The sequence below is a fragment of the Microtus ochrogaster genome, chromosome 7 (assembly GCF_000317375.1).
Source record: "Microtus ochrogaster isolate Prairie Vole_2 chromosome 7, MicOch1.0, whole genome shotgun sequence".
Lineage (NCBI taxonomy): Eukaryota > Metazoa > Chordata > Mammalia > Rodentia > Cricetidae > Microtus > Microtus ochrogaster.
Genome location: NC_022014.1, coordinates 21038889 through 21050203, shown reverse-complemented (window position 1 = coordinate 21050203; position 11315 = coordinate 21038889). Strand labels below are relative to the sequence as shown.

Genomic DNA, 11315 nt, shown 5'->3' with positions numbered 1-11315 from the left:
GCAGGCGAATCTCTGTGAGTTCGAGACCAGCCTGGTCTACAAGAGCTAGTTCCAGGACAGGCTCCAAAACCACAGAGAAACCCTGTCTTGAAAAAAAAAATCTCAATTATAAACTATTTGAAAGGGGTACAGAGGGAGGAAGCATCAGCTGGATCCCAGTAAGTACATCCTCTCCTGTACAGGCCTTGGGACAATTCTGGCGAGAGCTGCAGTCAGAATGGATATACAGTCAGATGTGATCTGTAACAGCAGTGGTCTAGGGGTATAAGAATTTCTCCTGGGGCCTGGCAAGACAGTCTGGAATCCTAAGTCAGTATGGAAAGTCTCCAGACTGAAAAATAAGCAAGATGAAGGCAGAGAAGTTAGCTGCCATAGAGCCCACCATAGTTCTTCCTGCTGGTGCCTCCAGAGCTCAGCAAGGGCCTGATCCAGCCTCCCCTGATGCATCAGTGCCTACAACCCAGGACCATTCCAGCCACCATCCTTTCCTCATGGTGGAATATGGAGCTGGTATCCCAAGCGGGTAGCGATGGAAATTCCTCCTTAGCTCCCACCCATCTGCAGAGAGCCCTGTGTCTGCATGATGTTGCTGGGACTTGAGACTCTGGGGTGTCTGCATGTACTAAGGCTGAGGGGTGGGAAGCATGACTTTTTAACATCACTGATTCCCAGTAACCCCCTCCACTCTCCTGTCTTCTCCCTTTACTTTGTTTTTCCTACCTAAGGAATGCTGAGGGGCTGACTCTTCTGTCCCAAGGCCATCAGTGCCACAATCAGCTACAGTTTCCACTTCAGAGAGCCCTAGGCACATCTGGCTAGATCAGCTAGCCTTCCAGAAGACATGGGAACACCCTCCAGAGACACACACCAGGCCCAGACAGCTGGACTTGCCAGAGATCTGTCCTGTATGGGTAGCCATTGCTGAGGCAATGGCCCTGCATCCTTTTCTCTGCATCTCAGGCCTCCTACTCCTAGTTCTTACCTGAGGGAGCAGAGTTCCAAGACAGGAAGGCTAAGAGCTTCCTTGACAGCAGGTAGGAAGTGAGAGCTGGATTCAAGTCCAACATGCTCCCTTTGGGTGAGGATCTTCTCCTGTAGCTTCCTCTGTTCTTCCTCCTTTCTCTGGAGTTAGCCCCTTCTCCAGCCCCTAGCCCACTTGTGGGACATCTCCATAGCCAGGTACCTTTATTTCCCTAGCCTGGCAGGAGCCTTTGGGTCAGAGCAGAGGCCTCTAGCCTAGTATGGTGGCAAACTCCAGAGGCTAGGTGCAGAGGTCAACAAAGAGTTGGGCTACAAAGAGTTCTTGACCAGTAGGCTAGGCTATAGACTGTCTCAGAAAGACGGGGAGGGGGGAGGGTCTGGGAGGGCGGCTTGGTGCTGAAGAGCACTGTTGCTCTTGCAGAGGACCCAGGTTCAGTTCTCATTATGCAATAGCCGCTCACAACTGTCTATAACTCTAGTCCCAGGGTTCTGGTGCCCTCTTCTGACCTCCTTGGAAACTAGGCACACACATGGTACACAATCATACATGTTGCAGGCAGACACTTCTAAACATAAAAATGAAATTTTTAAAAAGAAGAGTCAGGCATCTAACAACGTCCCTTTTGAAGAACTTTCCATACCCAAGATGTATGTTACACCTATAGTGTCAGCCGTTCTTCCTCGGGGCTCAGTGGATCCTCTTGCTTTTCTTTGCTGCAACATCCTCTCATCCTGAGGCCCTTGTGTGAGCAGCCCTTTCTCCTTTCCTGAGTAATTCTTCCACTTTTGGCATCTGAGCTGCAGCCTCCCTCCCTCCCTTCTTTTCCGCCCTCCCTCCCTCCTTCCTCCTGCTTCCCTCTCTCCTTTCCTAGAAGAGAGCTCTGGTGGGTAGGTTCCTGACTGAGCCAGGTCAAGATGTAGTAAACTGGTTTAGTATTTGTCCAGCATATGCAAGACCCTGGTTCCATCCCCAGCATTGAAAAAAAAAATGTAAAAAGTACTCTTAGGCCTAGGGGTACCAGTGTTAAGGGATCAAATGAAGGCAACATTTGCACATCTGCATGACTAGAACCCCCAGGCTGCAGCTGTGAGAGCAGCCTCGCCCAGAGATGAGGTTTGCCTGTCCCTCCCCAGCCTTCCCACCTTACCCACCTACTTCTGCCTCTTTGCTCTCAGCCTCTGCTTTCCCTTCCTTGAGCTTAAGGAACCATTCACACTTTATAGCTTGCCTCTGCCTGTACCACTGCCCTGCACACGTGCACACAGCTGGAGTGAATCACGCAGCCTACATGCACTTTGTTTCCTTTTTCCTTTTCTTTCTTTTTTCTTTTTTTTTTTTTGTGTGTGTGTGTTTGTTTGTTTGGATGAGACAGGGTTTCTCTGTGTAGCCCTGGCTGACCTGGAACTCAGAGATGCACTTACTCTGCCTCCCAAGTGCTGGGGTGGGATTAAAAGTGTGCACCACCACCGCCCAGCCTGTTTCCTTTACTAATACTCTTTTCTTTGCCCATGCCCAACTTTGGGATTCCAAATTAAATGATTCCATCGTCCCTCATCGATTACTGTGAATATTCTTGCATAACTATTCTTTCTTTCCCAGCCTTCTTTAATCCCCCTTCCTGATCAGACATCCCAAATTTTCTCTGAGATTTCCAGTTGCCTTTTTATTTAGGTGTTTTTTTATTTTTCATTTGTTTGTTTGTTTGTTTGTTTTTTTCAAGACAGGGTTTCTCTGTAGCTTTGGAGCCTGTCCTGGAACTAGCTCTTGTAAACCAGGCTGGCCTCGAACTCACAGAGATCCACCTGCCTCTGCCTCCTGAGTGCTGGGATTAAAGGCGTGCGCCACCACAGCCAGGCTTCCAGTTGCCTTTTTAATTGGGATATTAACCCCAACCTTGAAAGTCCATATCCCAAAGAGGATTAAGTATTTGCTGTGGCATATTAATTCCCAGAGTGGCCACCTCATCCTGACTTGTGGAAACAGATTGTCCTGTGTTAGGAGGGTGGAGATAAGACTAAGTCCTCCAGATCATGGAAAAGTGACATTGTTGCAAATTGGGTGCCCTCTACATGGCCCCTCTGACTTCTGGCCCTGGGCTCTGGACACTTAACAGACCTCTTCCCCAGCTGAGCAGCTCCTCCTTGAAAAGGGGAAGGGGAAAAGACCAGACTAGAAGCCTCAGGTCAGCAAGGGGGTTGCTGTGTTCTCCTGCAGCCTTAGACTGAGATGGTGGGGGTGGGGGTGGAAATACAGAGAGCACCACATCATGCCCCAGGTGTCAGGCACCCGTGCTTATCTGGTAACCACTGTGTGTGTTTACTGTGTCCCTTCCTACCCTTCCTGTCCCTACCTTGCCCTACCCCCTGGCTGCTCCTCAGACTGTCTCTGGAGGTTATGACCATCCTGTGTCGCTGTGAGAATATTGAGACGTCGGAGGGGGTCCCGCTATTCGTAACAGGGGTTGCACAGGTAATAACTCACCTGTTTCCTCCTCTATATCTAACCTTCTCTTCCTGCCCTGCGGGGCCTGGCAGGCAGAAACTGGATGGACTCTCCTCCTGAGAGTGTGCCTCCCTCCTCACTCTTCTCTCTGCTGCTTCTGATGCCAGGGTAAATTCAGGTAGATCCCCAGGTTCCTTGCCTTTGCCCCTTAAGGCTAACAAATAGAGAACACTCGAGGGGTTCTGCAAGTTCTGCCAGGTCACCCAGTGGGTGTCTTTCCTTCGCTAGTCTGCTGAGCAGCTCCAAGAGCTTCTCTCTGTGGTGTGCAGATTCCCACCTTCCTTGCTTCATGTGTCAGCTCTCTAGTATGCATCTTCTTAGTTTCAGGAACTGGGAATGAGGCCGTGGATGTCAGAAGCCCCTACCAGCTGTCGCTCGTAGCTCCCCAGGCTGGAGAGATTAAACAGTATCTTGCCCTTCCCTTTCCTCAATACTAAGTTGCCCTGCAGCCTTCTCAGGCAAAAACCCAGCATCCCCACTTTGTTCCTTACGCATCCCACCAGCTCTAGTGAAGAAGGACATCCTCACTCATTAGCCTTTGCACCCAAGAGAAAGAAAGGCAGGCTTCATTCAGTACAGAGGCCCAAGAAGCGGCTCAGAATACCTTGTGTGGCACGAATAGTGTCCAAGCTTCCTCAGCAATCATAATTCCTTCTATTCCAGCACTATACTTGAGACCTCTGACAGTGACCAGGTACCTTTCAAGCTTAACTAAATGAAGACATGGGGAGTCAGATTGTTGGGGTACAACAGCTCTTTCTAGGGTTAATATGCTAGTATAACCCCAGCCTGCATTTTTCTTGTGACCTGCAATACCAAAAGGTGTCCTTCAAGTCATAACCTTCCCTGGCAAGGGGCAAGTGTAAAGTTTTTTATACATTTGCCTAGCTGTGGGCATACCCTCAGCATGCCTGCCCAATAGGCAGAGCTTTCTAGATAGCCTCCTGAGGTGTCCTGAGGTACTGAGGAGACCCAGGAGGAAGTAGAGACCCCTAGGGAACATTCAGATGGCACCCATGCACAGCCTCCCTGACAGTCTGAAGTCCCTGCCCCTGCTTTCTGTCCTAGAACACACACTGCTATAGCATAGGCTTTCCTGTCCCCATCAGCCCCAGAGCGCCACAGCCACTTCTCTCTTGCTTGATTTTCCTATCAGTTCAAGCCAGGATGATGAACATAAAACATAAGTACACATATGTCGCCCACTTACCTGCTTCCCCTGGAGCCGCCTGCTCCTACCTTGCCCTCTCTCCCATGGTCTTTGCACACACAGCCAGCTACATACCTCTCTCTGAAGACTCCTCTTTACTGGGACCTTTGGTGTCTCCCAACTGGAGCAGTGAGGTACTGGTTTCTTCCACACCCCAAGCCCTGGGCCCCCAGACCCATGCCCCTGTTTTGCATTTCTTGGCAGGATTTCCCTAGAGATTATGACGTTGCAGCCCCGCTGTGAGGACGTAGAGACGGCCGAGGGGGTAGCTTTAACTGTGACGGGTGTCGCCCAGGTATAGTAACCCAGCAGCCCCACGCATGTCCATTGAGGTGCCTCGTCCCCATTCTGGGGTTTGGGGGGAGGAAGAGGAGAGGACACCAACCAGGGGATGTCTCTCTCCAGAACTCCTGTCACCTCTACAACAGGATCATCAGCATTGAAACCTGCCCACTTGGCCTGCTTGGCCACCTAGCAAAACTAACAGACACTCTTCTCTCCTCAGTGGCCCTGTCAAGGCAAAACCAGTGTCAAGGGCTCCTGTCTCACTAACCCACCCTCATTTTTTACAGGAATAGGACACAACGGACCCCAGGGTTCAGGGCTCCTTTGTTCCCTGGGTGCCCAGAGGAAGACATTCTGTGAGGCAGAGGCGTTCTGGCCTCCAGGCATTCTGGGAGCTGCTTATCTACCTCAGCTGGGGCCTGGAAGGGGTGTCCCACCTTAACACACACTCAACTTCACAGGGCAGTGAGGTTCTCTGCTTGTTATTGTCTCTGATGAGGGAGTTGACAGAACACCTGGAGAGGCAAAGACACTCATTTACACCCTGAGGACCTGTCTCCTACCCTGTCTAGGCTCTTTCCAACTCCATTTGTCTGTGTCCCTACTGCTCACTCTCCTTTTCATACTTGCTGCCCCTAAGCCTCGGGGTTTTGCTGGCTGCAGAGGAAGAGCTGGCTGGTGTGTGAACAGTGGGCTGGAGGGGTGGGAAGATGAGCCCCAAAGGCGTGGGAGAGAGGCCAGATCAGGACCTGGGACCACCAGTAGAGACTGAATGTCAGGGTGAGAGTTCCTTGTGCTGCAGCCATCCCTCCCGGGGTCTCAGAAGCCTGACAAGGAGGGGTGAAGCACAGCGGACAGCCAGCCTCTGCTACTCAGAGCGTGGGCCGCCACCCTGCAGCTCACTCCGGTGTCTGTGTCCTTGGCAGGTGAAGATCATGACCGAGAAGGAGCTCCTAGCCGTGGCCTGTGAACAGTTCCTGGGCAAGAATGTGCAGGACATTAAGAACGTTGTCTTACAGACCCTGGAAGGGCATCTACGCTCCATCCTTGGTGAGGCCCTGCCCAGCCTCTGAGCCAGGGCCAGGAACATATGCATGGCTGGGCCGGGAGCCGGTCCCACTGAGGTTTGAGCTAAAGCGTTTTCTAAGTTTTAATTTGAAAACTCAAGGTGAACTGAAGGTATAGTTCAGTGATAAAGCTTAGCATGCAAAAGGCCTGTGTTTGACCCCAGCACTAAAAAGAGAAAAATAGGCTTGGGGAAGTAGTTCCTTTGGTACAGTGCTTGTCAGCAAGCAAGAGGATCTGAGTTCAGTTTTCAGAACTCAAGATTTTTTGAAAAGCCACCACATGCTGGGAGTGGTGGCGCACACCTTCAATTCCAGCACTTTAAAGACAGAGGCAGCTGGATCTCTGTGAGGTTAAGACTGGTGTACATAGTGCAAGGCTAACCAGGGACTCCGCAGAGAGGCTCTGTCTCAAAAAATATTAAAATAAAATTTAAAAAGCCACCATTGCCAATTGGGGGTGGTGCACACCTTTAATTTAAATAGACTTTTTTTTTTTTTTTTTTTTTTGGTTTTTTAATATAAGGTTTTACTGTAGTTTTTTTAGAGCCTGTTCTGGAACTAGTTCTTGTAGGCTAGGCTGGCCTCGAACTCACAGAGATCCACCTGCCTCTGCCTCCCAAGTGCTAGGATTAAAGACGTGCACCACCACCACTAAGTGAGGCAAGTAGATCTTGAGTTCAAGACCAGCCTGGTCTACAGAGTGAATTCCAGGACAGCCAGGGCTATACAGAAAAATCCTGTCTTGGCCGGGCAATGGTGGCGCACGCCTTTAATCCCAGCACTCGGGAGGCAGAGGCAGGAGGATCTCTATGAGTTCGAGTCCAGCCTGGTCTACAGACCATGCTCCAAAGCCACAGAGAAACCCTGTCTCGAAAAACCAAAAAAAAAAAAAAAAAAGAAAAGAAAAGAAAAATCCTGTCTTGAAAAACAAAAAGAAAATCCTCTATAAGGGAACCTGTCTCAAAAAACAAGGTGGACTGTGTCTGAGAAATGATAAGGTTGACCTATTGCCTTTTCAGGCACCTGTACACAGGCATGTGCACCCACACACATACAAACACACACAAAATAACACTAATAAAAATTTTAGGGTCTGGAGAGATGGCTCAGTGATTAAAAGCACTGATTACTTGTCCAGAGGACCTGGGTTCAATTCCCAGCACCCACATGGAGCTCATGACTGTCTGTAACTCCAGTCCCAGGGATCTGACACCCTCACACAGACATATACACAGGCAAAACACCAATGTACACAAAAATAAGCAAATCATTTAAAGTTTAAATTAAATGCACATAAAAATAAATACATTTTATTTCTAAGAAGTTTTTTTATCCCAGCAGTGGTGGTACACACCTTTAATTCCAGCACTCAAGAGGCAGAGGCAGGCAGATCTTTGTGAGTTCGAGGGCAACCTGGTCTACAGAGTGAGTTCTAGGACAGCCAGGGCTACACAGAGAAACCCTGTCTCAAAAAACCAAAAAAAGAAAAAAAGTTTTTTTTTTGTTTGTTTTTTTTTTAAATGGGAACTTGAAGAGGAAGGTGTTGAAGTGGCAGCCTGCTTGGATGTCTGGTACTGCTTGGGACACATTTGCTCATTCAGGCTGCTACACAAGGAAGGAAGGTTAGACTCCTGAAGAGGACCTCAGGAAAAATCCAGCTCACATTGCTTGACCCTTACACGCACCCAGGCTTGCCCTCAGATGCTTCCTGCGCTCTCAGCTGGCTAGCTCCTGGAGATTGGTTTATGCTCCTTCTGTCCCTCAGGAACTCTGACTGTGGAACAGATTTATCAGGACCGAGACCAGTTTGCCAAGCTGGTACGGGAAGTGGCAGCTCCTGATGTTGGCCGTATGGGCATCGAAATCCTCAGCTTCACCATCAAGGTAAGGTGTAATAGGAAGCCTGTACTCTGTCCACCTGGAGATGGGTACCTGGTAGGAAGGGCACCCTCTGTACTGGAGACTGTTCCCTGGGACAACTATACCATCTTCCTTCCTTAGGACGTTTATGACAAAGTAGACTATCTGAGCTCCCTGGGCAAGACACAGACGGCTGTGGTGCAGAGAGATGCAGACATTGGTGTGGCAGAGGCAGAACGGGACGCAGGCATCCGGGTATGCAGGGTTTTCCTCTCATGCCTCAGGCCCGCGAGGGAGCGCAGGGTTGATGGCTCTGTGGTCCCTCTGCTAATTCTCACCACCACCCTTGCTACTCCAGGAAGCTGAGTGCAAAAAGGAGATGCTAGATGTAAAGTTCATGGCGGACACCAAGATTGCTGACTCCAAGAGAGCCTTTGAGCTGCAAAAGTCAGCCTTCAGTGAAGAGGTGAACATCAAGGTGAGACGGAGGACCCCAGGCACAGGGCACGGGACTCGGTATGCGGTCCACCCCCTCATGTGTCTTCCTTCTACAGACAGCTGAGGCCCAGTTGGCCTATGAGCTGCAAGGGGCCCGAGAGCAGCAGAAGATCCGGCAGGAAGAGATTGAGATTGAGGTGGTTCAGCGCAAGAAGCAGATCGCTGTGGAGACCCAGGAGATCCTCCGCACTGACAAGGAGCTCATTGCCACAGTGCGCCGCCCTGCAGAGGCGGAAGCCCATCGCATCCAGCAGATTGCCGAGGGTGAAAAGTGAGAGCCTGGGCCCTGCAGGCAGGCTCATGAGGCTGCTTTGCGCTCAGTGCTCCACGTGCTCCCAGCCACGGCTTAGAAGCTACACTACCCCCTTGCCCAAGTCTGTTCCTCTCTGAAGCAGATAAGCTCCCAAGCCTGTTGTCTGGAAGACTCAATAAGTTAAGAGTCCAGAGTGCCTGGGATTGTGGTTAGCACAAAGGGCCTCCTTGTCAGACCTTCCCCCTCGCAGCTGGGAACTGGGGTTTGTGTCCCACAAGAGCTAGCAGGACAGGGCATCCCTTTCAGATGTCTCTCATCCCTAACAGCCACCAGAACAGAGGGCTAGAGGGTGTGCTGGGCCCAGGTAAGGTTGGAGGGAGCCCCAGCATTTCTCAGCTAACTGATCTGCATGACCTGGGCTCCCTCAGGGTGAAGCAAGTCCTGCTGGCACAAGCAGAAGCCGAGAAGATTCGTAAAATCGGAGAGGCAGAGGCAGCAGTCATTGAGGCGATGGGCAAGGCAGAGGCTGAGCGAATGAAGCTCAAGGCTGAGGCCTATCAGAAGTATGGTGATGCAGCCAAGATGGCCTTGGTGTTGGAGGCCCTGCCCCAGGTGAGGTTCCCTCCCACGCAAGTTTGCACTCAAAGTTCTAGTCTCCTTGCTTGACCATTGGGCAAGCGGCAGGATTTCTCTGGACCCAGTTGGTAACATCCACACACTGCTGGAGGCTGAGATGAAAACACGCAGCAGGCAGACAGGAAGCCTCCAGCAGGCCCAGGCTATCTGGCTCATGGACCTCTGCAGCCGTCCCTTGCTGTCCGGGTTGCTTTGGGAGTGGGTGACATGGAGAAGAGAGAAGTGCTAGACAGGGCAGGTGAACAGACTGGCACTCTATCTAAACTCTCCTAACACCCCACCTCCTAGATTGCTGCCAAAATCTCCGCCCCCCTGGCCAAAGTTGATGAGATTGTAGTTCTCAGTGGGGACAACAGCAAGGTGACATCAGAAGTGAACCGGCTACTCGCAGAACTGCCTGCCTCTGTGCATGCTCTCACCGGTGTGGACCTGTCAAAGGTGTGTACCTCTCTGTGGTGGGAATCCCTAGCCGGCCCTGGACTGCACAGCCCTCATTCTGCCCTTCTTCCTTGCAGATACCCCTGATCAGGAATGCCACCGGTGCACAGGTGTGAGGTCCTGCAGACTCACGCCCTTCGGCAGCTGCAGGCCCCTGCAGCACCTGCTTCAACATCAGAGGGACAACGAGAACGTTACTGACTCTGGTGCCTTATTTTGTAGGGACCAGAAGTGCGGCGTGTTGAGGCCATCTCTGGCTATCCTCCCTTCTCTCCTGTTAGCCTTTTCTTCCTCTCCTTCACACTCTCACATAACTGCCACATTCATCTAGTGTGTTTCTCTCCTGCCATATGTGCCTCTTCCTCTGCCTGTTTCTCTTCTCCTTTCTTCCCATCTCCACATACATCATACAGCTGAAGCTGAAATTGAAGTTTATTGCAATCACTGTCTGTCTGTAAGGAGTGGCCCCACTGCTCCTCAGAATCCTGGTGCCTTCAAGTTCTCCATGTATCTGTCTGTCTTTCCTTGTCCTGGCAGAGCTGAGCACGGGTACAATGGTTCTGGGCAGGACACCCACTCAGCTCTCTCCTGGTCTGAACATCTAGCCCTAAACTCTATTATAGGAAGATCACGACCCACACACTCTTGCCTTTTTGAGGCCTGAGTGGCCATGGCCTTTTGGGCCTAGAGTAATGCCCTTCACACATACCCAGGCCCAGGCCTGCTGTTATGCCTGCCCCTCTCCCCTGTACCCCAGAGGCACAAAGGCAAGGCCTCTTGTCTATAGCAGCTTCCTCAGTTTACTACTGCCTTAGGATGCCTCAGGGACATCCCCTTCATTGGCTTGTCCTTGATTGGTGGGGTGGGTCTTAGTCCAACTCTACTAAGTCTTTCTGGGGTCAATATCTAGCTCTGTTGGGGTCAGGAAAGGTTATAGATCTTCCTGCTAATGCTGTGCTGTCCTGGGCATGGGGTTCTCCCAGGGAGCAAGGCTGTGCCAACTGTAAGAGAATCAAGTGCTGTAGACTGGCCAAACCTCACTCTATGCCATTTTCTTCTTGGCCAGCATGATGGGGTTCTAGCCATGGGAAGCAGCTAAATCTTCTGTATCTTTGCACTAGCAGAAGAGCCCAAGGCCCAAGTATCCTAGTAGGGGTGCAAGGGTGTCCCATGGTCCCTGGCCCCACCCCTGGCCCTGCCCCAGCCTGGGTAGCTGTTGTGCATGTGAATGCTGCATGTCTGGTCTGGGGTTTGGATGATGCACTGCCCCACTGCCTGTCCCCCTCTGGTAAAAATAAAGATCTCTTATGCCCACACCTTTCATTGTGTGTGTGTGTTTTGTTTGGTTTTGGGGGGTTGTTTTTGTTTTTTTTTGGGTTTTTTTTTTTTTTTTTTTTTTTTTTTTGGTTTTTCAAGACCAGATTTCTCTGTGTTACAGTCCTAGCTGTCCTGGAACTAGCTCTTGTAAATAGGCTGTCCTCAAACTCAGAGATCCGCCTATCTCTGCCTCCCCTGAGTGCTGGGAGTAAAGGCCTGTACCACCACCACCCACCTCATTGTGTATTTTATGAGGAGAGAGAATAG

At 50.8% G+C, this 11315-nt stretch overlaps 1 protein-coding gene across 6 annotated transcripts in view; it reads left to right on the top strand.

Annotated features, from left to right (window-relative positions):
• Flot2 (flotillin 2) overlaps nucleotides 1–11048 on the top strand; it is a 20275-nt gene extending 9227 nt beyond the window's left edge. For 2 of the 6 annotated variants that reach the window (XM_005349478.3, XM_026780270.1), the window contains 9 exons: nucleotides 3361–3451; nucleotides 5906–6029; nucleotides 7812–7930; nucleotides 8048–8161; nucleotides 8265–8384; nucleotides 8461–8675; nucleotides 9086–9269; nucleotides 9582–9731; nucleotides 9809–9847. In XM_005349478.3, coding sequence (XP_005349535.1) covers nucleotides 3361–3451; nucleotides 5906–6029; nucleotides 7812–7930; nucleotides 8048–8161; nucleotides 8265–8384; nucleotides 8461–8675; nucleotides 9086–9269; nucleotides 9582–9731; nucleotides 9809–9847 — 1156 coding nt within the window. Of the gene's footprint in view, nucleotides 1–3360; nucleotides 3452–4898; nucleotides 4990–5905; nucleotides 6030–7811; nucleotides 7931–8047; nucleotides 8162–8264; nucleotides 8385–8460; nucleotides 8676–9085; nucleotides 9270–9581; nucleotides 9732–9808 lie in introns of those variants that run through there. The other 4 variants (XM_026780272.1, XM_026780271.1, XM_026780269.1 and 1 more) reach the window with 3 other exon arrangements.
• Nucleotides 11049–11315: the final 267 nt, after the last annotated feature.